At 52.5% G+C, this 27,948-nt stretch overlaps 1 protein-coding gene and 2 long non-coding RNA genes across 6 annotated transcripts in view; 2 read left to right on the forward strand and 1 right to left on the reverse strand.

Moving 5' to 3' along the window:
* Window positions 1-1,062: 1,062 nt before the first annotated feature.
* LOC116663252 lies at window positions 1,063-13,224 on the forward strand. Of its 2 annotated transcripts, none has more exons than XR_004319462.1 (3): window positions 1,063-1,415; window positions 2,461-2,647; window positions 4,868-13,224. It is a non-coding gene; the product is annotated as an uncharacterized LOC116663252 (long non-coding RNA). The 2 variants fall into 2 exon arrangements; XR_004319463.1 differs by having other exon boundaries at window positions 2,549-2,647.
* A 2,087-nt stretch (window positions 13,225-15,311) lies between these two features.
* Window positions 15,312-26,470, reverse strand: LOC116663253. Of its 3 annotated transcripts, XR_004319468.1 has the most exons (5): window positions 24,474-24,602; window positions 24,252-24,386; window positions 23,900-24,067; window positions 19,696-19,848; window positions 15,312-16,258 (listed from the first exon to the last, which is right to left on the reverse strand). It is a non-coding gene; the product is annotated as an uncharacterized LOC116663253 (long non-coding RNA). The 3 variants fall into 3 exon arrangements; XR_004319467.1 differs by lacking the exons at window positions 15,312-16,258; window positions 24,474-24,602 and adding an exon at window positions 26,363-26,470 and having other exon boundaries at window positions 18,280-19,848; XR_004319466.1 differs by lacking the exon at window positions 15,312-16,258 and having other exon boundaries at window positions 18,280-19,848.
* Window positions 24,505-27,948, forward strand: part of DAB2IP (DAB2 interacting protein) — a 189,949-nt gene continuing 186,505 nt past the window's right edge. The window contains exon 1 of the mRNA XM_032478345.1: window positions 24,505-24,630. Within this exon, the coding sequence (XP_032334236.1) occupies window positions 24,591-24,630 (40 nt within the window). The 5' untranslated portion in view covers window positions 24,505-24,590. The remainder of the gene's footprint in view (window positions 24,631-27,948) is intronic.

A 27,948-nucleotide genomic window follows, 5' to 3' on the forward strand; every position in this document is an offset into this window, starting at 1 on the left:
TTGCATTATATCTATAGATTGTCTTGGGTATTATGTTCATTTTAACAATGTGAATTCTTTCAGTCCATGAGCACAATAGATCTTTCCATCTGTTTGTGTCATCTTCAATTGCTTCCATCAGTGTCTTATAGTTTTCCAAGTACAGATTTTTACCTCCTTAGTTAGATTTAGTCCTAGGTATTTTATTCTTTTTTTTATTTAATACAATTGTAAATAGGATTGTTTTCTTAATTTCTCCTTCTGTTACTTCACTGTTAGTATATAGAAATGTAACAGATTTCTGTATATTAATTTTGTATATTGCAACTTCACTGAATTCGTTGATGAGATCTAGCAGTTTTTTGGTGACATCTTTAGGAGTTTCTATGTATAGTATCATGTCATCTGCAAACAGTGACACTTTCATTTCTTCCCGTCCAATTTAAATTCCTTTTATTTCTTTTTCTTATTTGATTGCTGTGGCTAGAACTTCCAATGCTATGTTGAATAAACATGGCAAAGAGTTTTTTTCCTCTCTGCATTTCAGTTTGGGATGTTTCTACTGACATATTTTCAAGCTCACTCATTCTTTCCTTGGCTGTGTCTAGCCTACTCATGAGCCTTTCAAAGGCATTCTTCACTTTTATTACAGTGTTTTTGATTTCTAGCATTTCCTTGTGATTCTTAAGAGTTTCTACCTCTGCTTACTTGACCTATATGTTCTTGCATGTTGTCTGCTTTTTCCATTAGTTCCCTTAGCATGTCAATCATAGCTGTTTTAAGTTCTCTCTCTGACAATTCCAAACTCTGTTTTCATATCTAAGTCTTGTTCTGATGCTCGCTTTGTCTCTTCACATCAAGTTTTCTCTTGTCTTTGAGCAGGCCTTGTAATTTTTTGTTGAAAGCTGGCCGTGATTTATCTGGTACTAGGAACTGAGGTACTCGGGCTTTTAGTGTGAGGTTTGATGTTAACCTGGCTAGGAGGCTTCAGTTTCTTCTAGTTCCTTGCTGTCTTCTCTCCTGTTGTCTTTGGTTTTTCCCTAAGAATTCTTTTTAAACAGCATTTTGTCTTGCAGCTCTCTGAATTGTAATCCACTATTATTATACCTATTGATGTGGTGACACAATGTTGGGGAGGGAAAGTATTCTAGAGTCTTATGATTAAATCCCAATTGTTTGTTTTGTTCCTTTTAGTGGCCCTGAGTGCCTGGGCTGTGACCTTCTTAGCTCCTCCCCCACTTCCTAGGCTGGAGGTGACTTAGCCCTTTGCCCACATCAGATAAGACTCTGGTAAAGCAATTTTCCTTGGGGGCAGATCTTTGTTACAGATAAAGACCTGGGTGTATCTGAAAGCGGCCACTCTTCCCCTGCCCCCTCCAGAAGCAGAGGGGATTTCTCTCCAGTCTTCACCTTGAGAACCCAGTAGTCTCCTGGAGGTAAGACACACAAACATGTGGGATGAAACCTTTTTATCTAGGTTTTACCTTTTAGCAAACATTTTATCTAGGAATTTTTGCCTCTCAACCCAGTCTACCCTGAGCTTCCTGCAATCCATCAATTACCATCAGGAGTGTTCCTGCCCTGTCAGGGCTCCAGAGGTTCCCCCAGGAGGCTAATCAGGTTGTGATTCTGTTTTCCTGTCTCTCCAGTTTTTAGGGTAGGATTTGCCCTGTGAACTCAAATTCTCTGACAGATCTAAGATTTGCTGTTTGTTCCGCTTGGTCTTCCTGGGAGGTTGGAAATGATGCCTTCTGAGGTCTTTCCATGTTGGAGCTGGAACTGAAAGTCTGTATATGTGTGTGTGTGTGTGTGTGTGTGTGTGTATATATATATATGTTATATATATATATATATATACATATATGTATATGTATATATATATATATAAAATTTATAAAAACACTTTGTAAATATCATCGTAAACACTTTTGGTTATTGTTATTTGCAAACTGACAGACTTCTGCCCTTGAGGCGCTCACGGTTTGGAAGGGGGAGGCAGAGAGAGTCCATCATTAATTTTGGAAAATTCTCATCCATTATCACTTCCAAAATTTCTTCTGCTCCTTTCTCTCTTCTCTTCTGGCATTCCCATTCCACATGCGTTAACACCTTTTTAATTGTCCCACAGTTTTCGGATATTCTATCCCCCCTCCTTTTTTTTTTTCCATTCTTTTTTCTCTTTGCATTTCCATTTGGAACATAAATAATGGCACCCAGAAATAAATGATATAAATGGTGAGGTGAAATGTGCCAGGAATATCTGCAGCGGACCTGTCCCACTGGGGTGGCGGCTGGCTCAGCAGAGCTGCAGTGACAGTTCAGCTGGGGTCTGAGGGGACGGAGCGGGACAGCCTTCAGGAGGGAGGAGACCCCGCTTTTCCAGCTCCCTGCCCAGTGCTTTGTACTCTGTCCCTTTGCTGCCTCCTGTGTGATCACCCCCACCTATAGCTTTGTTGGCTCACCTATGCTGTTGACTTGCAGGTTGTTCACAGTGGGAATGCTGTTTGGAGCCAGTGCTCAGGTGGAGAGTAGGGTCTGACAACCCTCCTCCTCTCTTCTCTATATAAAGCTGCTCCAGACTGGTTAGTGATGCTGGGAGAAGAATGCTGCCAGGAGAGCGCTGGTCCCTAGGTCCTGCTGCCACCAGCCTTGAGCAAGGCAAGTGAAGGTCAGAGCATCGTCCTGTTTGCTGCTGTATGTTCTTGCGTGTGTCAGGTACTCTTCTTTGATAGCATATCCTGTGAGATAAGCATTATTATCCCCATTTTATGGACAAGAAAATGAGGTCCAAGACGGGTGGTGCTCATTTGCCCGGTCTCCAGGCAGCAGAAAGGTGCAGGGCTGGGATTCAAACCAGGTGTCCTGGCTGTAAGTCAGCTCCCGCCCCTTTTCTGTCATCAGGGCCTGGGCATGCCCAGTGTGAGAGCGCCCTGCTCTCCAGGCCTCGGCTGCCAGCATCTGCCCCCAGATGTACAGACAGATGCTGTGGGGGATTTCACGGCAGGCCTGTTGGAAATTTGGCCGGGAGCCTCCATTGTCTCAACATTTTGTAATCTGGCCCTGGGCAGGGGGGCTAGGGGTGGAGGCCACTTTTCGTGGGAACTTGGGTGAGGAGGGAGTGTGAACCATCAGACTGGGACCCAGGCCAAGAGAGCTAGAAGCAAGGCTCCAGGCCCATGGGAGCCTCCAGCTGGATGGGGCCAGGCAGGCTGGGCCAGATGTGGGCCGGGGAACGTCACAGAGTTGCTGGCAACTCCTTGTCTGCAGGAGAGACAGAGCAAACTGGCAGGACAAACCAGCAGACAAAGTGCTGCCGTCCAGGGAAATGGGCCCCTGGTCACCCAGGAGGGGAGCCCCACCTACTATGGGGCAGCAGAGAGGTTTCTTGGAGCAGGGGACCCCAGCGACGAGCAGAAGTTGGTCAGGGCAGGAGGGGGGCATGGCCTCTGGTGTGGGGAGCAGCAGGTGAAAAGGGCCCAGTTGATGAGACGTCTGACCCACTCAGGGAGCTCAGTTTCACAGTTCAGTCTGTCCTGAACGTCCATGTGAAATATAGCATAGCAAGAAATGCGGTGGGGAGGGAAGGGTCCAGATGCCAGATATTGCATGGGACATACACTTGGGAAAAAAAAAAAAAACCCACTATTGTTCACCTGAAATTCAAATTTAACTGGACATCCTGTATTTTTTATTTGCTAAATCTAGCAAGTCCAGCCTTGGGGGCAATTTGGACTTAATTCCTAAGTAGTGGGGAGCCATCAGAGGCTTTTCAGAAGGGAGAGGACATGGTGACATTTGCATTTTAACAGGAGGTGGGCGGCAGTGTGGAATGCAGGGGGCAGGGAGACCGGCTCAGAGAAGCTTTAGGGAAGAAGAGAGGGTGGCTGGATAGGGATTTGTGTATTTATTTGTTTTGTGGGGGATTTTGGGGGGTGGTGATTAGGTTTATTTATTCATTTTAATGGAGGTACTGGGGACTGAACCCAGTACATTGTGTACGCTAAGCATGCGCCCTGCCACTGAGCTGTACCCTCCCACCCATAGAAGATTTATTAAAGAGCTAAAGTCAGTGGGCCCTGGGGAGTAACTGAGTGTGGAAAATGAGAAAACAGGGCAGTCAAGGATGACACCCAAGTTTCTGGGCAACTAAACAGATGATGGTAGCCTTTCCGAGGAAGAGAGGTGGGTTTGGGAGAGGGGAAGCCAAGTCCGGCTTTCAATGTGAGGCCAGCCACAAAGAGAGAGAGGGCTGGACGTGGGGTCTGGAGTTCAGGTGAGAGGTCAGGGCCAGAGGTCGGCATTTGGAAGAGATCAGCTTTTGGAACTAAACCACTGAAACCACAGGAATGGAAGAGGCACTCAGGGAAACCATCTAAGGTGAGACGTGAGCTCTGAGGAATAACAACAGTTTAGAGAAAGCAGGGGAAAGAGAAGCCAGCATATTAGATTCAGAGGCTACGGCAGAGGTTTGGAGAAATGCAGGAAGGGTCTTCATGACACTGTGTTCGTCCCCCCAGAAGCTAAGGGAGGAGAAATTTGGAAGGAGAGGAAGTTCCAAAGTGCCAGATGTTGTAAGACGTCAGGTCATGTGAGGGCAGGAAGTTGGTTGTGGATCTGGTCCTGGAGACTGGACGGAGGGTGTCTTAGTGGAGGGGTGGGGGCACAAGCCAGGTGGGGAGGGTTGAGGGGAGAGAGGGAGGTAGAGGCCCCTCTCTGGTGAACCTGAACTGAGAGCCCCTTAGACATGGTGGATTGGCCCAGGTATCTATGCAGCAACCCCCATTCCTCCTCAGTCCCACCAAACTGACAGTGCAGGGAAAAAGCCGGTGGAGGGACCAGGTATGGTTGGAAGCCTGAACATAGAACAGGGGTTCCTCAAATCTTACAGGTAAAGATGACTTCACCCACAGGCCTAACCACGGGAGAATTGAACCACGAAGGCTTGCAAGTATCAAGCACTGCAGAGAACAAGACTAAAGCAGGGATCAAGGAACGCGCATCCTGAATGATGGGACCCCCAGCCCCCCGTCTGTCCCCCTCCCAGAATGGCAACAGCCGGAAGTATTCCCCGATGCCTTACCCCAAGCAAGCGATTGGAGGGATTCTCTCTTGAGCTACAAAGTCCCAAAGGATGGACCTCCACTGATGATGATGACTGGAGCCCAGGACACCAGTGTGAGGAGGCGGATGCAAGAGTCCAGGCAACAGGGGATGGGACCTGGGCCAGGGTGGCCTCATCCGGAAGAGGAGGGATGGATTCTCGAGATACTTCGGAGGCAGACTTCACGAGGGGATGAGGTGCTGGGCTGACTTCCAGCCAGAGGGACTTGTTGGGGTGGAGGGGCCACTGCCCAACAAAGGAAGCATCTTCAGCAGGCAGGATACTCAGGGGGGCGGCCCAAGGAGGGGTCCTTCAGTGATGAGCAGTGTGTTCCAAGTTCTGGGGCAGAGATAAGAACAGAGGATGAGGCTAAGCTGCCATGGGGGACCCCAGGAGGAACTGAACTTGGTTGAGAAGCCTGACTCTGAGGCTGGCTGAGAGAGGCATCCATCATCTTGGAGAGTGGGCAGTCAGGGTCAGGAGCTGTGGGAAGGGGACAGGAGATGGTGAGGCAGCAACAGAAACTGAGGACTGTGATGCCCACCCAGGATCAGCTAGGAGGAGGAGGACTGTGCTGGAATCAGGTGGCCTCTTCTGTTTAAAACGGCAAAAATTCAGATTGCCTTAAACCAAAAAGTGACTCACATCAGGTATAGATCCGGCGTCAGGCGTAGACGGCTTCGGGACTCAAATAACGTTGCTGGCCCCTGCCTGCTTTGCCTGGGTCGGCTCCATGCTCCAGCTCCCTGGGGTCACCCCCCACATCTCCCATCCCCTCAACACCAACTCCCGTGGAACGATTAATGCCCCTCCTCCATATCTCAGACTACTAGGATTGAGACCTGTTGGTCCCAGTTAACCTGATGTAGGTCACGGGTCAATCCCTGAACTGATCATCATGGCGACAATCATGGAAAGCGCTATGGAGCTTAGTCTAGGTCATGCGTGCCACCCCCAAGAAGGGAGATGGAGTTTGCCGATTTAAAACATGTGGGCTGGGGAACAAGGTCTCCAAAGCCAAGTCAGGATACTGTTGCCCCAAGACAAGAGAGGGCGATGCATGGCAAAAATAACCAATGTCTGGATCTGTCACTGGGTCCTGATTCTGGGCATCCCTGGATTCTGAGGACCCATGATTTTAGACACTCAGTACATGCTGGTGGGATGGATGGATGAATGGACAGAAGGACGGATGAACAAGCCATCCTTCCAGCTTGTGGGAAGAATAAGGTATTCCCTCCATTATCTCCCTGTATTTCCCTTTACCACCAGCCTCCCACAAAGTCATATCCTTGTCCAGTTCACTGCAGTATCCCTGGCACCCAGCACAGGATCTGGCATGAAGTAAGGGCTCAGAGAACATTTGGATGAATGAACTCATCCACAGGCAGAGCTACCTGCTCGGCCACTTATACTCTGAGCCTCAGTTTCCCCATCTGCAGCCAGTGGCTGCTGCTCTGCCATGTCAGGCAGACATGACGTGTCCAGTGGCTCCATGAACACAAACACTGAGTGTGGACATCACCAGTCCCAGCAGAAGCAGCCTCTCGCACTGACCACCAGCTTTGTGGGACAATCCCCGCCCTGGCATGGAAGCAGTTAAATGCCCTCCTGTAAACCGGAGGCGAACTTCAGCTGCACCCCTCCCCTTGCCCCCACTCACCAGATCAGAATCTAATTTTGCAAAGGCCAGAGGAATAATCCATTTAGCAGAAGTCATGGGGAAGGGAAGTGAGGAGTTAGTGATGGCCCCTGGGAGATCAAGGTTTGGAATATGTTCAATTCCTGGCTGGAAAACTACTGGGAGATAAATCTTGGTCCTACATAAAGAAGGGCACTGTCATGGCCAGAGCTGAACAGAGAAAGAAGGGGCAGGGCTTCCTCGGAGGTGGTGAGTACCCCATCACTGGAAGCATTCAAGTAGACATAAAGCACCCATTTGGAGGGGATGTTGTAAAGGGATTAAAATGAGTGCTTCCTTCCAGCCCCAGTGTCTTAGGATTCCAATACAGCCCACAGCAAAGACAGGACATCATCTGGGTGCTGGCCACTGTCTAAGGGGCTATATGTACACTTACTGACTCTCTTAATCCTCCCAACAACCCAGGGAGGAGGCTCTCCATAGCTCCATTTTGAAAATAAGGAAACCAGGTTCGGCGGGACCAATTTCCTTGTCCCAGATGACTCCACAAAAGGTAGCAGCAGTGATGAGCAGCATTGGTTGGAACCAGGCACCAGGCTGAGCACTTTATGTGCTTTAATTCATTGAATCCTCATGACTATTCTGTGAGGTAGGTATTTCTCTCCCCATTTTACAGATGAGGAAACTGAGGCTTGGAGTGATTAAGCAATTTGCTCAAGATTAGAAAGTCAGTAAGCAGCGTCCAGATGCCAACTCCGGTCTGAGATGTGCTTGCCATCAAAGTCCAGGCTCTTAAACAGGGCAGCGATTGTCAATGCAGGTTTTCAGGTTCTGCCTGTTGTTCTTTCCACTGAGGATCGTGGCTGGGGACGGGATGGGCTCCTGGCAAAGTGCCCTTCCTTCTGGCTTCCTCTTCTGGGAGAAGATCTTGAAAGGCAGGGGGAAGTGGGACAAGTGGTAGTTATTCTTGCCACCTCTCTCCACCCCCTGAAACTCATCATGGAAAGAGTAGCCACAACAGGAGGATCAGCCCTGGCCAGTGGAGTCTGTCCCGGCATCTGTCCTGCAGAGAGGGGCTCACTCACGATACCAGGGGAGGAATTCAGTGATTGCAGCATGGTCCCAGCTTGGGACCCTGGCCCATTAAGGAGCAAAGCCACCCATTTCTTCCAGGACAATATGGGGAAGGAGGGTCCCAACATTTGCTGAGCACCTACTATGTGCCAGGCACTGAGCATATGCGCTCTAGTCTCTTGTTTACTCTTGACATTGACCTAGAATGCTTCCCTGACATCAGTTAACCCCAGGAGGCCTGAGGATCATCCCAGCCTGCAGTGAACGAATGCAGCTGATGCTGATGCTTCTCAGCTGCCTTCAGCCCCTTCCCTCCACAGTCCCCAAGGCCTCCATCTGCAGTCACTGTCCACTCAATGTTTGAGGTCGCCCTGCCCGGACCCTGTTAAGATATTTGGGAGCACTTTAGTGCCACCTGCTGGTTGATACTGGAAGAACAAGGGAGCAGGTTCAGGAGTCCTGTTGTCTGGTTCTAAGTAGACTGGCTGGTTGATTTGCTCCCTGCCTTGCTGCAGAAAGGCTTTCGGGCAGCTTCTAAGGGTGCATAATACACAACCAGAGCAGAAAATAAGAGTGCGGAAAAAGAAGAAAGAAACACAAGGATGGGAATACAAAGGCAGCAGGAGTGAAGTTAAACTACAGACCATAAGGACTTACTGTTGTGGACGCAAGACCACAGGCTCAGGACATTTTGAAGATGGCTTTTATCTACTCAAGGCACAGAGAAATAAGGGGGCATCCTCCAGCCACCGCTGAGTGGCCAGTTATCTTAGTTCTCACACCATCAGCTTTACAGGTTCTCTGCACATGGGTACAGCGCACGATTTCATGCACAGGACACACACAACACACACACACGTTCACTGCATTTTTCCAGAAATCATGTTGGGATGCACAGGGGAGGGAGATCCTTATAATGCAGATTTGAGAAGTCATTCAAGGTATATATTTTGAAAACAAGCAGAGTCACTGTAAACAAAGTAATTTATTCCCATGAAAAAAAGATTCAGATGTATATTTTAAAAAGACAATATTCTTTCCCTGAAAATGAGGGGAATATAAGGTGTAAACATTATATTGAAGGTGTAAACATTACAGATAATTCTGTCAGTTGAATTTTTAATGCTGGGGATCCGAGGCACGGAGTTCTTTTGATGTGAGGGGTTGGGTTCCCTCATCACTATACTCTCATCATGAAGGCCACGCCTCGGCTCCAAGCTTCCCAGCAGGTGACACAGGAAGGGAACTGTAGACACATCCAATCCCCAAAGCCTCAGAATGAAGACAAACCAATCTCTCAGGAGAAGCACGACTTTGGTACCACGGTAGGGATATGTTGCTCCCGGCCTGGGTGAAGGGTACCAGCAGAAGACAGTGAAGATGAGTGATGGTCTCTGTGACAGCCTCCCCAGGAAGCACTTCATGCCTGATCCGAAGACTGGACAGCTCCTCTGCAGGAGCTAAGACCATGCTGACCTGCCTTGGCCCCTGGGCAGGTTTAGACTCTCAGAAAAGTGGGTTCCCCTCAGTAGGGCTGAGTACAGGCAGCTATGAGTGCTTTGAGCTTGGGCCCCTGTGGAAGCCTTACTCCTGGTCTCCAGGGAATTGAGTCTCTCTCCTAAGCCCTGCACTTGTGGGAAAAGCTGCATCCTGCTCACCTGCCTTCCAGCATCCCTGGAGTGGATGCCTCTGGGACCCTCCCTGGGTAGTCCTGCCCCTTGGATGCTATGCCAGGCTCACCTCGCAGCCCTATAATCATCGAGCCAGTTTCTTGGGTCCTGGGCTCCTTCTAGGCTGTGCTGAGCACCACCCCCTCCTTCTCTCTTCCACTCTGGTTGAACTGGTTGAAACATATCTGCTCAGACTAGCTCACAGAAAGGAAAGTTTATGGCACAAACACAGGTGGGGTGGCCAGGGAGCTAGGACTCTCTTGACACCCTAAGATCAATCGAATCAAAGCTCTTTGAGATGCAAATGACAAAAACCCCAATTCAACCTTAAGCAAAAGAAGGAAGAGGAGGAGATACTGGCTCAGATCTGATTTCAGGTACACCTGGATCCAGAGACTCAAACACCGGCACTAAGACTCAGTCTTACACCCCCATCAGCTTCCCTGCCTGCTGGCTCTGGTCTCAGGAAGGCACCCGCTGAGGGAACAAGACGGCTGTAGCATCTCTGGCTTAAAGCCACCCTCTGGCATTCCAGTGAACAGGAAGTTTCTTCCCATCAGCTCTAACCATGGTCCCGGCCAGCTTCAAGTCTCAATGGGCCGGCACAGGTCACATGACCATCTCTGAACCAATTACTACTGCCAGGAGGAAGACTCACACTGATTGGCTAAGTCTGGGTCTCACACCCACTTCTGGTGAATCCAATCGCTTTGACTGGAATTTTAGGAGTTCCTTAGGGAAAATGGGGGTAGGGGGTGTCTAATGGCCAGAAGAGAGAGATGCTGGACAAAGACAGGTGTGTTCCATCCAGAAAGCCCAGTATCAGCGGCCTTTGAGAAACCAGAGCCAGGGAGCTGGTGGGGGCTGAGGCACTTCTGGGCATCTTCTCTCTTCTGTTTGTAGCCACTGCTCCCTTGAGGGTATGAAGACTCAGGCCAACCCAGGGCCAGGCCACAGGGGCTCATGGGCGTCAGTCAGTCTGGGTTTGAATCCTGGCTCTGCGCTTGTTAGCTGAGGGACATGGGACACTTTATTTCATCTGTCCGAATCTCAAGGTCCTCCCCTAGGAACCTGGGCCAATAGCAGGGCCAGCCTCCTGGGTGGCGCTGCCAGAACTAAGGCACTAAGAATGCTGAGCACAAGCTGCTGTGGAAAACAGGCTGGCTACCCCTCAAAATGATATAGAATCACCATGTGACCCAGCAATTCTACTCCTGGGATCTACCCCAAACAGCTGAGAACAGGGACAGATATTTCTACACCAACGTTCATGGCAGCCTTATTCACAATAATCAAGGCGAAAACAACCCAAGCACCCACCAGCAGATGAATGGCTGGACAAAATGTCCATATAATGGAATGTTATTCCGCCTTAATTTAAAAAGAATGGAATTCTGACATGTGATGACGTGGGTGAACCTTGGAAACACTATGCTAAGTGAAATAAGCCAGACACAAAAGGAGAAATATTGTGTGATTCCACTTACATGACGTACCTAGAATAGGCAACTAGAGAAAGTAGAATAGAGGCTATCAGGGGTGGGGGGAGGAAGGAATGGGGAGTTCCTGTTGAATGGGTAGAGACTTTCTGCTTGGACTTGTTACTAGCAAACTGGTTGACTGGACGCGTGTCAGGGTCCTAGTCCAGGCCAAGACCCCTTGTCCAGGCCAGGGAGGTTCTTTTTCTGATGGGATTTGTACAGCCAATCATGAAGCCAATGCTGAGACTGGAACAACATAAGCTTTATTTGATGGCCGAAGAATAGAGAAGCGGGGGCCTAGCTCACAAATGAACGTCTCAGCCCAGCTCAGGTGGAGACACCACATACAGGAAGGCTGAGTTAAAAGGGAGGGATTTGGACAGAGTGGGAGGACTGTTCATGACTTATCCAAAAATGGGGTATGGTTTGGACCTAGAACTGATGCATTCTCCTTTGCAGTCCTCGTATGGGCTTGTCCGGTGTTGTCATGGCAACCATCAACTGTCATGGAGCTGGTGGGTGTGTCCCTTGGCATGCTAATATATTACAATGAGCATATAATGAGGCTCAAGGTCTAGTGGAAGTCAGATCTTCCACCATCTTGGGCCTAGATGGTTCTAACCAGTTCTTGTTTGTTTTTTTTTTTTTTTTCTCTATTCAGCTTCCTCCTGAAACTTGGATAAGGGTAATTGGTTTCCAGTTGAGGGAGGGGCAGAGGTATGATTCTGGGGCAACAGTTTTGGCAGCAGCCTTGGTAACAGAATGATGAAGAATTTCTGGACGTGGATAGTGGTTATGGTTGCACAAACGTGAATATATTTAATGCCCCTGAATTGTACACTTAAAATGGTTAAAACGGCAAATTAAAAATAAATTCTAAAATAATCTTTAATATCTTAAAAGGAAAAAGTTCTTAGCCCAGGACCTGGCACACAGTATACACTCGACGATCAGTAGCTGTGATCAGTATTCACAGCTTCACTCGCTTTTCTTTATCCTTTGCTCCCATTACTGTGTTTTTGACCAGCTGTGTCTGTTTCATGTAATGCAGGACTTCTCAGCGTCAAGATCAGGAAAGGCCTGGGCAGCCAGGGTTGGCCACCTTACCTGCTAACTCCCTCTCCCCTTTGTCTGCCAGTCTTAAAACTCAGAGGGGTTAATCGATGTGGTCCAGCACATTTTTTAAGCCAAGCTGCCCAAGTCACTAACAAAGCCACAGGTGGTGTCCTGGGAGCTAGGGCTCAGCCTCGGTAGGGGCCCCAGGGTCACCTGGGGGCAGTTCCCTTTGAAGGGCCTGTAGGGGCCTATAGATGAGGCAGATCTCAGAATGTTTCCCAGTTAAGATCCACTTGGGGAGGTTCCTGATCTGGGTGAACCTGACCATCAGCCTCGGAAGCTGGCACTTTTGAAAGCCGACCCCAGCCCAGGGCACTCTTTCTTAGCTCAAGACCATGCTCCAACCTGGTTACTGGTCTTGGCCCCCCACACTCCCTCACCCTGATACCACCTTCCTGATGCCCAGGAAGGACCCAGAGACCCCACCGCCCTGTGCTTAGGCATGGCAGCTGCTGTGGTCTGACTGGGTACCTTCCCTTGGCCTCCCAGCTGGCCTGTGTCAGTTACAGCAGGGACCACAGGGCCTTCTGAGTGCTGGGTGCTTAACGCCATCTCCTATAAATCTCGCAACAGTCCTGGAAGAATGTTCCCAGGTGAGGAAACTGAAGCCCAGAGCTGCAAGGTCACTTGCTCAAGTTCATCCAACTGGTCTGTGGCTGAGCCAGACTTGAACATGAACTGTCTGACTCCAGAGCATGTGTTTTTCCTGGCTTCCTGTCCCCCAAAGCCACTCCCCCTCCAGACTTCAGCCTTTCACATCCCAGGCATCAGGGACAGGACCTGGACCACCCCACCACGCCACCACCGCCACCACTGGGAGTGGGTATTTCTTTAGCCTCCCTTCACCGGGCCTCCATCTCCCCCTGTGAAGTAAGGAAGGGGTGGGCTGAGTGGTCTCTGAGAGCCTCCCAGGGGGCAAGGGAGGGACGGAGAGGCTCACAGGAATTCTACATCGGATGGCTCTCCTATTACCTTGGTCCCCTAACTTTTCTAAGAGCTTTCCCAGCATCACCCCTTGGAATCCTCACAACAGCCCGTGACGTAGGCACCATCGTTACTCTGTCCATTTTGCAGATGAGGAAATGGAGGCTCAGCAAAGGGATCAGATGGCCCCAGACTGCACACATAATATGTGGTGAAGCCACTGTGGACTCAGACAAGTGTCTGAGCAAGTGTCTTAGCCCAACCCTACCCCCGACCCCCTTCCCTCTTTCCCCTCCCTCCAACCCCGCCTCCATTCCTTCATGTTAAACCTGGAGACAAGTGTCCAGGCCACTCAGGCCAGCCCATCTTTCCCTACTTCCACCAGGGGGAGTGCGACCTCCTTGCAGAGACCCCAAGAAGTGACCAGGGAAGAGTCTGGCCTCTGAGGCCAAGCCAACCAGAAAGGTGATGCGTGCCGGGGGGGGGGGGGTGCTGAAGGGGGGGGGGGGGCAGGAGCCTGGCACCTGAGAGGAGGCCACCTGGGACTCGAAGTCCTAACCCTGTCACTGCCTTGCGAGGCCCTCCCCTCTGCTGCCCGTTTCTGTGTCTGTGAAATGGGAAGTGGGGACCAGAGAGCAGTGCTTCTCACTCTGTGATGTGCAGGTGAATCACCTGGGCATGTATTTAAAAGGCAGATTCTGATTCGGTGGGTCTGGAGCGGGAGCTGGGCAGCTGCATTTCAGACAGGCGTCTCAGTCGGTGGTGCCCGTGCTGCTGGTTCTCGGATTCGATTCGTCTCTGAGAGACCTGCCGGCTCTGACCACAGTTTGGTTTTTTTGAGTTGAGCAGGGAAGACTTGTTGAGTCGAAAAGTCTTCCACAGCACCTGTATCTGTCCCTCATTCTTTTATTCATTCAACAAGCAGTTTCTGGGCCTCTCTCTGTGCCATGTCACTGCCAGTGCCGGGGACACAGAGATGGACAAGAGCCAGTGTGGCCCCTGGCCAGACACGATGGATGCTCAGGGAAGGCTCCCCAGGGGAGCCTTTCACCTCCTCTTAGTGGATGAGCGAGAGAGCGCCAGGCAAAGGCGAGGGTGGGGAAGGGAGAGGGTGTTCAGGCAGAGCAAGCAGCATGTGCAAAGGCCCAGAGAAGAGAGAGCCCGACTTACTGAGGGGAAGTGGTTGTGCAGCAAGAGGGGCCGCACAGACGCGCAAAGCAAACACAGCAACATATCAACACACACATACACACCCCTTCAAGGTATAGATCTATCTGCCTGCTACATTGAACCTTATATCCCTCTGTGAGTGGCTCTTTATCTTTAGAATTGTTTTTTTCCCCCTTAAAATCTGCTTTTGCTGTTACTAGTGTAGTTCCACCGATTTACCTTTGGTTACTATTTGCAGCCTTTTACTCTCCTCGTTTCTGTATCTTTATATTGAACATCACTCTTTTGTAAGCAGCCTATGATTGGCCTTTATTTGCTTTTTAATCCAATGTGTTAATGTTTGGCTTTCAAGTGGGGTATTTAATCTGCTTACATTGAAATTAATTGCTGATATATTCAGCTGTAGGTGTCCCATCTTACTGTTTGTTTTCTATTTGTCCCAATTTTCTGTTACTCTTCTCTCCCTTCTTGCCCTCTCTTGCCAAGCTGAAATTATGTACTCAGCAAAAAAACAAACGAACAAAACCCGAAACAAACAAACAAAAAAACCCTTTGAAAATGAAGGTGAAACAGAGGTCTTTTGGGCAAATGAAAACTGTAATAATTCATCACTGGCTCACCCCATCAAAAGAATTAGCAAAGGATGGTTTTCAGGCAGGAGAAAAATGGATCCCTGGTGGAAGCTTGAAAATGCAAGAAGAAATGAAGGAAAATGGAGAGAGAAAAATACGGTGTTAATCTAAATAAATATTGTCTGTACAAAACAATAATAATATCCTCTTGTGGAGCTTGAAGTATATAAAGAATTAAACTTCCAGATGGCACCAAATGACAATAGCATGTAAGTCAGGAGGGGGTAAATGGAGTTTTTAGTGGCCTAAGATTCCTTCATCTTCCCGCAAGTGGTAAGAGTGCTAATTTATATTAGACTTTAATAAGTCAGGGATACGCGTTGTAATCTGTAGATCAAGCACTGAAAGAATGGAAAACTAACAAGCTAAAGAAGAGATGACGTGGGTTAATAAAAAGTGTGAAGTCAACCCAGAGTAACGTGAGAAAGGAGAAAAAAAAATTTTTAACTGAAAAAAAATTAAATCATAAACTTGGGTGGTGGGCACACAGGGTTCACTTCGACCTGCTTCACACACTGTATATGCATTAGATAAATATTCTTTTGTCTCTGCTCAACAGTTAACAAAAACAAATTTAAAAAGCAAAGCAAATGGCAAAACATCAGGCACACATAATATGATCTCATTTGCATATCTGTGTATATAAGAAATAAAGGAAACAGAAAATAGGTAAGACAAATAGAAATATATATATATATTCCTGTAGAAAAAAAAAAAATCCAGAAGCCTATTTGCCAAAATGCAATCAGTAGGGGGCTGGGGAGGATGAATGCTGGGAGGAAATGATCAATTTCTGCCAGCTATGGAGATTGCATAATTTTTCAGTAAGTATGTATTACTTAAATAATTACGAATCGCAAGCAGGCCGCAAATATAGTTCCATCCTGAAGAAATAAATTTTTTAATTCAGTAAGAATAGGACCTGGTGTGCCTTGCAGCCTGGAAAGGCCATTTAGGATGGGGTTCTTTTCCTCTGCCCAGCGCTTAGCACCTGGAGCAGAGTGACCGATCTCCTGCTGTCCTGACCCGCTTTGCCCACACGGTGGCGCTGCGGGGCAGGTTCAGCCGCTCCCGGAAGGGGCGGGAGTGGTGGTGGGAGGGAGTGGGGTGCTGCGCGGTGGGGAGGAGGCGGTGCATCTTCATGAACAGATTTATTTCTTCAGCATCCTGCCGACAGCCTTACCAGGTGGCATCCGGAGCGCTCGCACGCAACAAGCCAGTCGCCCCCGTAGGTGGCTCCGGAGCCTTTCAACGCCAGCTGCCGGGCTATTACCCACGCCGCGGTGCTTACCAGCCCACCTCGCGCCTCGCCGCGCTGAGTTAAAAGCTCGCGGGTATCCCAGTGACCAGGCTGGACTCCCAGAGCCTGCTTGTGGAGCTCTCACGGAGCTTGTTAAATCATCTTGAGGACTTGTCTCCTGACGTAGTGAGTTCTAGGTCCCTGGAGGGGTTCAAGCCTGTCAAGGGAGCTACAAGAGGGTGGAGGGGGTGTCTAGCCTTGGATGAGATAATCCTGGGTCTCTCTGGACTGAGACTGAGTGTTTCTGGTCTCTGACTCCAAATTCACCCACAGATTAACCTGAGCAAGTCCCTGCCGGCTTAAGACACTCCATGGCTCCCCATTGCCCTCAGAAGAAGGTCCACAGTCCTCAGCCTGCCTCCTGAGGTTCTACACCACCAGCATACCCCAACCCCCCCCCCCCGACCGCAAGGCACCCCATGCTCCATCACACTGAATCCTTTCTTTGCCTCCCACTTGTCATTCTCTCTCACTTCTGAGCCTTCTGCATGCTATTCCCATTCCCTCAAACACTTGTCCCCCCTCCTTTTTTCTTGGCTAACTCTGACTCATCCTTCAGACCTGTACTTTAAATGTTGTCTCCTCCTAGAAGCCCCTCTGACCCCTAAAGGCCCCCCGCCTCCCTCTTCTAATACAACACTTGATCTAATTCTATATGGATTGCTTGCCTCTCCTGTTGGATGGTGGGCTCCTGGAGGGCAGAGGCCTGTCTGCCTGGGTCATCATTGCTTTCCCAGGGCCAGGATGGTGCTCCATAAATTACTGTTCCATGAATCGATGTTTGTGGGCATGCAGCAAATGGTGGGGGCCCCTTCCTTTTGAGGTGCCCGAGGGGCATGACAAAGGCGCCTTGTGGTTGGGATGGAGATGGGAGGGACAAGGCACATAACAGCCCATCCAGAGGAACCACTGGGCTCCCCTTGGGCTCCTGCTCTCTGGGAGAACAAGCCACAGTGACCGGGGGCTGCCAGGGCCCCTTCCCAGCACACAGAGGGCGGCTGGACACAGGCTGACCTCAGGCAGGCAGCACCAGGAAAGAGTTGTGTGTGGTTCAGCTCCACCCAGCTCTTCCCAGCATCCTCCCTGCACTTATGGTGGCTTCCCAGACCCCAGTGCCCAGCCCACGGGCCCCACTGATGCTGGAGGTCTCCCCCTGAGCGTCCTCAGCACCCTAAACTTACCTGAATTCATCATCCTTCCCCAAATCACTTCTCATCCTGGCTCCCCATTCCCCCAGCCACCACCCCCTTCCTCCCTTTCCCACCCATTCTCCTGCCACCAAAGCCTGGTCTCTAATCAAGGACCCCACCATCAGCCTTGCTGACCTCTCTCTAGGGTCCTGTGAGGATAACACCCCCCTCCATCTCACCCGTCCCGCACCCCATATTACAGCCAGACTTATTTTCAGTTTCTCAAACAAGCTGACTACTCTCTCTTCCTGGCCTTGTACTGATTGCTCAGTGGGGACATCCCCTTTCTACCTGGCGAGTGTATATGTGTCCCTCAGACTCCCAGTTGGACACCCCTTCCTCCAGGAAGCCCTCCTTGTTCAGTGCCCTTCCTTGGGGCTCCCACAATTACCTGAGTTCCCCCGTCTCTGCCCAGGTGGCACTATGTTGCCAAACCCGGCGGTCAGTGTTGTGCCCCCAGCTCACGTGGGTACTCAGCATCCCCTGACACAGCGGTCATGCCCTCCGGGCTGAAATCCCTCCTCCCCTTGGCTCCCAGCCCCCGCCCTCCGTGTCCTCCTCCTCCTGCTCACTGGCTGCTCCTTCCCTGTTCTCTTGACAGGTTCTTCCTCATCTCCCTGCCCTCTTAATGATGGGACGCGCCAGGAATGGGCCCCCAGACCTCTACTCCATTTTCTCTCTCTCTCGGGGCTGGCATCCAGGCATGTGCACGCTGACAGCCCCATGTTTCTGTCTTCAGCCTGGACCTGTCCCCCAACCCCAGGCTGCACCCCACGGGCTGCTCCTCACCTCTCTGCCTGATGGCTAACATGCACATCCAACTACCCACGTTCAGATCAAGCTCTCGGTTCGAACTCCCTTCCTCCACCTGCTCCTCTTCCCTCATCCCCATTCTTCTGGTTCACGAGGCCAAAAACCTCGGTGTTGTCCTTCACTCCTATTTATCCAGTCCATGAGGAAAGCCTGTGGCTACCTTCAAAATATACCCCTCCCCACCCTCCTCACCACCTCCACCCAACCATCTGGTCCAAGATCTCTCGTTGGCCTCCTGACCCTTGTCCCTGCTTCAGCCCTAGCCCCCTTTGATCTATTCCCAACCCCGCAGCCAACCTCCCTCTGCCCCAGACTTTCCACAGGCCCCTCCTCACTCAGTAACAGCTAAGCCCTTCCCTGCCGACAAGACCTTTGGGAGCTGACCTGGTCTCCCGCCACCCCCATGCTGGCCTCCTCGGCTGTTACTGAACATCCCTGCCTTGGAGCCTTTGCACTGGCTGTTCCCTCTGCCTTTGACACTACCTCTGCCCCCCAATATCTACACAGCTCCCTCCATCACTGCTCTGGGCCTCTGCTCAGAGAGGCCTCCCCTGACCAGATGACACACAGCCTGACTCCCAGGGCTTCCTACCCCCTTCACTCTGCCTTATCTCCCTCACGAACCCTTATCATCCCCCCACATACCACGTTTGTTTATGTGTTATCCATCTCTTCCACTAGAATGTAAACCCTGGAAAGCAGGGACTGTTTTCCTCTTGTGTTTCCTGCTGTATTCTCAGTACCTGGCACGTGTAGACCTGCCTTCACCAGACAGTGAAGACTAAAAAGGCAGGAATATGATTGTATTTACCACCAACACCAGAGTACCGAAGCCATCATCAGTGCTCACCAAATACTAAATGGATGGGTGGGTGGGTCGATGGGAAGGTGGATGGATAGATGTTTGGAGGGGTGGGTGGGTGGATGGAATGGTGGATGGATGCTTGGATGGATGAGTGACTAATGAATGGATGGATGGATGCTTGGATAGCTGGATAGAGGGATGGACCAACATGTTGATTGGGCAGTATTGCCCTGGGTCTGACTCTGTAGGAAGAGGTAGGTCCATCTACTTGGAGACACCTGAGCCCCAGAGTCATTCTGGAGCACCTGAGATGCTGAGGTCCCAGATCCTGACAGGCCCCTACAGGACTTCTCCAGGCCCCGGAGAATTTGCAGTGCTTCTTACCAGCCGTGAGGGGAAGCTGCTCCAGTAAGCCACATTAATCCAGATTTTAAGTTCTCATGTCTTTTGACACAGCAATTCTGCTTCCGAGAATCCAACAATACTAACGCTGGTGTACAGAGATAGATGTGTGTGCTGAGGGTCACAACAGCACGGCTTGTAATCATGTAAGACAGGGACCAGCCCGGACGTCCCTCAGTAGAGGACGGCTGGGTGAATGGTGGCTCAGCCCACCCCGCAGCACTTGGTGGCTGATAAAACACAAATCAGAGGATGGAACGAGCCATCCTGAAAGATCGTTTCCAACCCTCCCTGTGGCCAGCAGGGGGCGTTCACGCTGCTGACCCGCCCGCTCCTGGCAGATGCCTTGGGTGTCCCTCTTCTCCCTCCCACCTCTATCCTCGTGGAGATCCTCACCGGCGGGCGGGCAGGGACTCTGATTCATTTCTGTGTCTCCAGCACTTGGCACAGTCTCTGGCTAAAGTTTGCTGAATTGCATGACTGCCGTCACTGCCATGTCGGTAAAACGCTTCCAGGCTTCTTGGTTTTCTTCCTGACTCACCACAAAACCTGAAAACACAAGCCAGGGAGCGTGGGGAGGGGTGCGGGTCAGGTGGAGGGCAGAGGACTGAGCTCAGGAAGGGGGTTCTGATGGCCTCAGGGGCTTCCCCCAAGGCAGAGTCACTCTGTGACCACAGAGGGGAAAAAGTGAGGACCAGTGTGGTGGCAGCAGGAGGACTCAGCCTGACTCCACTGAGGAAGGACCTTATTTGGAATCAGAAGCAACTGACCCCCTGGGAGGGAGGGAGTTCCCCATCCTGAGAGGTAAGTAAGCTGAGTTTGGAACAAGGATGTCATGGTGGGGATTCCTGCCTTACCGAGGGGTGGGGAGGGTTGCACTGGATGAGCCTCCCACCTAGGGCTCTGGGAAGCCTGGGATTCTCTTGGGGCGATGACTGGATGAGTGGGCACCCCCAAGGCCAAGTTCTGGGGGCTCAGGGAGGAGACGGAGAGCATTACCCCCGCCAGCCATTGAAAATGCCCCTTACATCATAAGCAGCCTTGTCTCATCCCTGCTGCCAGAATGCAGGGCGTGCCTGTGTCGCCAGGATTTCCCGGGACCCAAGACAGGGCCCCGGGGACCCAGCAGGCAGGATGTCTCACATGGAGCCCCAGAGCTCCTCACAAAATCCATGATTTCGGGAACTCTGAGGCGCCCAGGCCACTGAACCCATCTCCTCAATGCCGCATTTCTTTAGAGCTTGCTTCTTCCTGGAAAGATCTGAGGTTCTTTAATGATAATTCAGCTTCGCCTTTGCAGGATGAGAAGCCCAGGGTGCATTGTGGTTGAGAGCCTGGGCCTTGGAATCCACTGTGTGACCACCAGAGGCAAGTGACTTAACCATCCCAGCAGCGCCACGAAGGACTCGAGTTTCTGATCCGGCCCAGCAGTGCACGTGGGGCCCCACAGCTTGGGCCTTGCTCCCGCCACTTCCAGGCTGTGGGGCTGATGAGCATTTCCTTTCTCTGAGTCCTAGTTTCTTCAGGACCACGTGGTTAGGATTCCCCGAGAGAGCTCGGGAACACAAGCAAGGAGCTGCTGGCATCAGGAGGAGACCCTCCTTGAATCCGGTGACAGGGCTGCTCTGGAACCTGCCCTTGTCCCCTGCCGGCTGGCTCAGAACCTATTAAAGGTGCCAGTCCTCAATTTTGTGACCTTTGAACAGGCAACAGTGCAAAGCTATCCTCTCCTTAAACACAAGAGACGGTGAAAGACAGATGCTTGGAGGGGCCCAGGATGTAAGGTGGGGCCACCAGGGAGCAGACCCCAGGCTGGTCTGGACATGTCTTCTCACCGGCCCTGTCCCACCTCTGAGCCTCCCTGCCCCCTCCATCCAGACATACTCCTTTCCTCTTTGGCTGAGAGGCCCTGCTGGGTGCTCTGGGGCGGGAGGAGGTGGTGGCAATAGGGACCTCCCATCAGGCAGACCCGTAGGGGAACGGTCCACATCAGGGGTGGCACAGCCAAAGGGCAGAAGGCAGTGCAGCCACCAATCAGGAGGTGGGTCTGTGTACCCTGTGTCCCCAAGGGAAGGAAGCAGAGCCCAGTGCTGGAGACACATTTACTATAAAAGTGTCCCTGAAGGGTCAGAGCTCTGGTTGCACTTAAACACTCTCCCAGTCCCTTGTCACTCCCTATTGTGTGTCACCTCCCTGCCTCTGCTCGTCTAATTCATAAAGTGAGGGAAATGGATTGGGAGGGTGGGAGCTGTCAGGCTAATTCTACTGACCTTGACCTGTGAGAAAGTGAGGTCCAGAGAGGGAAGCACCCCGCCCAGGGTCATGCCACCTGGAGACAGGCAGAACTGGGAGGACCCAGGTCCCCCACCACCAAGCCCCACCTCCTGCTCCCAGCTGGTTCTGGGGGCACAGGCTGGTGAGGGGTGCATCCTGAGCCTCACTGTGAGACCCTTGAGGGAAGTCCCTTCTTTTGGAACCTCAGTTTCCTCATCTGTAAAAGGGGCCTCCAATTCCCCCTCCCTCCCTTCTAGGCTGTGGAGGCAATGAAAGTTTGGATAAGGATGAGCATTACCCTTTATTGAGTGCTTAACCCACGCCAGCCTGGTCCCGCCCTAAAGCCCTAATGCACCTTAGCCCAGATAATCCTCACAACCACCCACCCGATGAGGAGGGGCCAGGAGAGGCCCATTCCACCAATGACTCCCATGGATGGGTAACTACCTCGGTGTCACCCAGCTTGTGAGCAGCACAGCCTGGATGGAAACCCAGGTGGTTGATTTCAGCCCCATCACACTATAGCCAGAAAGAGACCACAGGTGCCTATGTGCAAGTGAGCCCCCGAATCCCTTGAGCTTCCAGAATTCGCAGAGACCCTGGGGCACTGGGGAAGGGTGCGTACTGGACCTGAACTCACCTGTTGCCTGGTGGTCGGGGGGGCCCCAACCACCACTTCTAGACCCCCTTCCCCAACTGCAGCCTGCCCCCAACACCCGCTGAGTCAGAGATCCAGGGAGCCAGGTCCCGGAGCTGCCAGGGTAGGGCCTGACCTCCCTGTAATTAAGGCAGCGGGAGGTTGGGAGCTGGGATCTCTGTCATCAAGGAGGGGCGGTGAAGGGTGACAGAAGGCGCTTCCCTGAGGCTGAGCCAACCCATCGGCAGCCACTGGCTGCTCTGGGAGCGGCTGGGCAGCGGCGGGTGTCTGGGAGGGGCCCAGGTGGGTCTTTCCTGCCCTGCCTCTCCTGGCCTGGGCCCTCCTGCCAGCCTCCTGGCATCTCCCTCCTCCTGATGTTCCCTCTGCCTCAGCCCCAGAGCCATGTCTCCAAAAATCTGGTCGCTGAAGCTTGGCTTTGAATATTCTAGTGATTTTGTGCGGGCAGAAAGTTTCTCTTGCTGTAAGTACGGAGCGTTAAGGAGAAGACTGAGGAGCGGCTGTCGGCAGGCGTGCCCAGGCCTCCGTTGGGATGACGACCATTCTCTGAAATAGAGGCCTTCGGGGCTGTGATCACCTCCTGGACCAGGCCCGCACTCCAGGCTGTCACTCCATGCCCTCTTGCTCTAGCCCCAATCGGCTCATCTGCCCTGACATTCTCCCAATCCGCTGTCATTCCCATTGCTGCCTTCCTGCCTCCGCATCTCTGCTTGTGCTATTCCCTCTTCCTGGGATGCCCTCATCTTCCCTTGCTTACTTACCCAAATCCTGCTCTTCTCTCTGTCCTGTTCAGATGCCTCCTCACCCAGGCAGCCTTCCTTGATTGGACCCAATGACACCCTCCCTCTCCCACAACCCTGCGGCCCTATTCCGTATTCTGGGTCTGATGCAGATTGGATTACTGCCTCTTTGTTCTCCTCCAGTCCCCCAGTGCCAAGGCTGTCACCTCTCTGAGGTCCAGGCCTGGCCTGAAGGCTACTCACAAGCCTCGAACAAGTCACTTCGCCTCTCTAAGCTGCATTGCCCTCATCTGCAAAACAGGACGAGCAGAGTTTCTGCTGGGGGTAGGGGGTGGTCACTGAGGAGTGAAGGAGACAATGAGGGTAACACTCGGGTGGTGCCCGGCTCTGGTGGCTGCTCAGTGAGCGGCACCCAGCCTTATTATAGCTGTTCCGCTGCTAGAGGCCACGTGTCCTTCTCCGTGGGGATCTTGACAGCCTCCCCTGGTCCAGCCCTGCCCTGGTGCCCGCCTCTTACACAGTAGCCAGAGAGGCCTTTCTAAAGGACAAGTTGGAATGTGTCACTCCCACGGGCCATCCCCTGAGCCAAGCCTGAGAACCATCCCTGTGAGACCCTGCCCGACCCTCCCCTGCTTCTCCCCATGGCTCCATCTCCCTGCACCACCCCTGCTTCAACTGCTGCTCCAACCACCTGGAACTTATCTGGGAGGTGCTGAACCCTCCAAGTACGCTCTCATTTCGAAGGCTTTGGCACAGGCCACTGTCTCCACCTGGCAAATCCTTCACCTGGCTTACTCCTACTCATCCACGAAGCCCCAGCTTAGATGTCCATTCCTCCAGGAAGGCTTCCCCAACCACCTCCCCAGTCTGGGTGAGGCAGCCCTTCTTCATGCTCCCACAGTGCTTATGGCATGCATTGCATTGCACTGACCTGTTTACCTGTGAGCTCCAAGAGACGAGACACTGCCACTTGCTCCCCGCTGTAAACCCAGCACCTGGCCCGGTGTCTGGCGCCGAGTAGATGCTCAAAAAAAAACCTAGCGTCTGACTGAATGGATGGATGAGTCAATTTCTGCATCCCCCACACTGCAGGAAATGTCTGTGGAACAGATTTGAGTGGGAGGTTCCAGCAAGGCCTGGGAGAAGCCCCTGGGGTTTGGGCGCTGGGTGGTGAACAGAGCGGAACCCCCATCCCCTCCCACGGGTGGGTCAGCCTCCCCCCTCCTCACAGACCCCAGGGCCCCAGAGTAGCTTCCAGATGCTCAGCCCAGGCTCAGCCTTACCTCTGAGCTTTTCCATCTGCACAGCCGGGCCAGATCCCCGCAGCCAGCGTCGCGGGCAGCCAGGCCAGTCGTCCCTGGCGTCTTCCTATTTTAGACATCTCGCTGCTTCGGTCCCTTCTAATGTTTCCAGCCAGGCTGCGGGGGGAGGAAAAAGAGGTTACTGCTACTTTAAATGTACTGTATGAAGGCGAGGGCTGGAAAGGGGCCTGTTTGCAGGAATACCCAGTCATCTAGTTGGAAAAGCCGCCAGATGGAATACAAAAGGAGAAACCCAGACGCTCATGGAGACAGCCTCGGTTCATAAATCAGGTGGGGCCAGGGGCTGGGGGCCCATACGCCATGGAGCCCGACTCCCTCCTGGACCAAGACGACTCCTACGGTAAGAAGCACGGCAAAGTGGCAGAGTTGGGGATTCAGTGGCCGCTCAGGCAGACTTTTCTGTTTGCTGCAGGAATCCGAGTGGAAGGGGGGAGGAAGCTGGGCACTGTCTGGTCTTGGGACCTGTGGGTCCTGGGTGCCCAGGGAACTACAGAGCACAGAGCTGGAGTGTCCCTGGAGCGGGACTTTGGGCAGCCCCTTGGACGTGGGTGCTGGCAGGGGTGGGGGGTGGGGGGAGGGAGAGGGAGTTTGGTCTGCTTCTGTTTTGCTCTTGGCCAAGAAGGAAAGGAAGGAAGTTTGCAGCCCCCCTGCCTGTCTGCCTCACTCGCTCGCTGTCCACAGGCCTGCCGGGTGCTGCGGGGAATTTAATTAGTGAGATCCTGCAGATAAATATAGATGGACCAGGCACCAGGAACGCAGTCTGTAATTAAAGCCAGGCTGAAAGCACTCCCCACCGCTTCGCAGGGCCCCAGGGGCTGCCACCGGGGAGCTGCCCCTGACGCAGCCTCCCTGCAAACCCTGGGCAGATTGTTGGGGAAAAGTTGCTTGGGACCCTTCCTGAGAGCCTGAGAGCCCAAGAGCCCATGGCAGGGACTTGTAAGGCTCGGAATGGTTCAGCCATGCCAGTTTCTGCAGGTTTGGGGCCCCAGGGGTGCAAGTAACTCAGACCTGATGGCTCAGCCTGACCAGGCTGCACACCCGCGTCTAGGACACCCGGGACACTGGCTGTCTCCTTGGATGTGCAAAGGAGAGGGGGCAGGAGGGGGCTCAGGGCCTGAGGGGAGACCTGGGGGGCAGCAGGCTTTAGGGCTTGGTAGGGAGAGGGCCCTGTGGGCCTGAGAGAGGAGGGCTATTCCATCCCTGCTTGGATCAGCCTTTTTGGGGCCCAGGTCTTCCTGGGACCAAGGTCTCTGCGAAGAAAACTATGTCCTCCTCCCTCTGGACCCCCACCCCCACCCCAGCCAGGCCTGGCCACCAGGCCTAGATTCAAGGCCAAATTTCCTCCCTCCTGTCGGCCTCAGCTCTTTCCAGGGAGAGGGGGCCCTTTGCCATGTTTGGAGCTGTACCCCTCAGGGGAGTTTGGCGAGACCAAGCCCATGGGCCTGGCATCTTGGGGCAGTTGTGGGGCCAGTGGACGCAGGCCCAGTGACCGCCGTGAGCCAGGCTTTGTGTCAGGGTCAAGGGTGCAGGAATAAAGAACTCAAGCCTAAGAAACAGCTTGTGTTTAGTGAATGGAGGGAGGAAAGAGTTGAGGGGAGAGAGGGAGGGGAGGCGAAGCCCGGGCCCTGGAAAAGCTCCCAGCCTCCAATGGGAGACAGACAAATGATACAGACGAGACGGGATTCAGAGTGATGAGTTCCTCGGGGTGGGGTGGGGTGGGGTGAGGGGGCGGCAGGGCAGACAGTCTGGGGTGCGTGACAGGCCTGCCTGTCTCCCCTGTCTCCAGAGGTTCCCCACCTGAAGCTTGGCACAGGGATGCCTGGGTGCAACCCCACAGAGGGCACAGACACTTGCCTGGGGGACAAACCCGTGGCCAAGCAAGTCTCCAAATCCTTTGGGGTGCCATCTCCCCACCTGGAACCCAGTGATGTCTCAGGAACCCACAGGCTCCCCCCCCCCCGCCGCTGTCCCCCCCGGGGTTGCGAGAGGCAGTCTTAGGGCAGGGTAAGCCCTGGGCCCCTGGCAGCTGAGGCTGCTTGCCCCCTAATTGAAGGGTCTGTGCACCATCATACCTTGTCACCTGTTGTGGGAGCCTGTTGCTGGTCTTCTGGAAGCTGGTCAGGCGGCGAGGTGCCTGGGATCTGAGAGGAAGGGACAGGGGAAGGGTGGGCAGGAATGGAGGGGGCCCAGGCTGTCCTTGGGAGTGGCCCCAGGCTCAGCCGAGAGAGGGTGCCCTGGAGCACCAGAGCTGAAGGGGCCATCTTGGTCAGGGCAGCAAGGGAAATCTGTGGCCTGAGTCACTTCCTCTCTGATCCTAGATCAACACACATTTATTCACCTAACAAACAAATGCTACTTTTGGGATCTGGACTAAGTTTGGATTTGGAGAGACAAGTCAAACCTTGTCTCTGCCTTTGTGACATTCCCAGGCTAGACTGGGAGAGAGGTAAACACTCTGATGGGGAAGGCCACATCTGGAGTCAAGGAAAGCTTCCTAGAGGTGACTCCTCCACTGAAGAAGTGGATAATTCTATCTTTTGAGACACCTGTTCTTCATGCGCTTCTGGGATAGGCCAGTCTCCTGATATTCTCCCATCCATTTTTCAGTCTCTTTTTCTGGTTCCTTCTCTTGGACCCCCCCCCCCCCGCCGCTACCCACATGGTCCCTTCACCAAGGTTTGCCTCTTCTGCCTCCTTTTCCGACCTGACTCTTCTGCCCTCACCCCCTCACTCTATAGGTTCCAGCCATACTGATATGACTTGCCTCATACTCACCAAACTAGTTGTCACCCCAGGGCCTTTGCACATGCTATTTCCATTGCCTGGAATACTCTTTCCTCTCACTCTTCACTGAGCTAATCCCTCCTCCTCCCAATCTCAACTGACAGTCACTTCCTCAGAGAAGCCTTCCCTAGATCATGCTCCCCATCCATTAAATTAGATCCCACTCTCCTAGTCTCTCTTTTCCTTTATAGGATCTGTTCCTATTTGCACTGCACATTAGCATATGTGTACGTGTTGAACCTCTGTATCCCCCACTAATCTCTAAGATATCTGACAGCTGTTATTCCCAGAACATAGCTCTCTGCCTAATGTGTAGTAAGCTTCTAATAAATACTTGTTGAATGAGTGAGCAGACGATTCAGTTGGCCCAGCCAAAGAGGTAAGGAAAGGCATTCCAGGCAGACAGAACAGCAGGTGCAAAGGCATGGAGGCCAGAGAAGCTTCAGAGGGTTTTCTGACACTGCCAGTGAGGGTGAGGCTTCTGGTCAGGGGTTGGCAAGCGGAGCTCCTTGGGGGCTCAGGAGCCTCGATGGGGACAGGGCTGGGAGAGGCATTGCTTGGGGGTGGGACTCTGAGCAAGACTCCCTTTCAGCCAGTGGCTATCCTGGTGGTTCCATTCACCAGGTGTTCAGAGGCTGAAAGGAGTTCCATCCCCAGCCACTGACACTGAAGTTCTGGACACCTCAGGTGCATTTAGGGCATCTTAGCAGACAGGGCTGAGCCCCATAAGGGGTGCTGAGATGAGGGACCCTTAGAGCAAGGCCAGCCCGGGCTCAGACCATGGCTAGGGGAGTGGCAAACACAGGAGCAGGGGTTTCTTTATGCAACAAGCAGAAGAAGGAAGGCAAGGAGCAGGGAGCTAGCAGAGCTCTCC

This window comes from Camelus ferus, chromosome 4, assembly GCF_009834535.1.
Source record: "Camelus ferus isolate YT-003-E chromosome 4, BCGSAC_Cfer_1.0, whole genome shotgun sequence".
NCBI classification, from domain to species: domain Eukaryota; kingdom Metazoa; phylum Chordata; class Mammalia; order Artiodactyla; family Camelidae; genus Camelus; species Camelus ferus.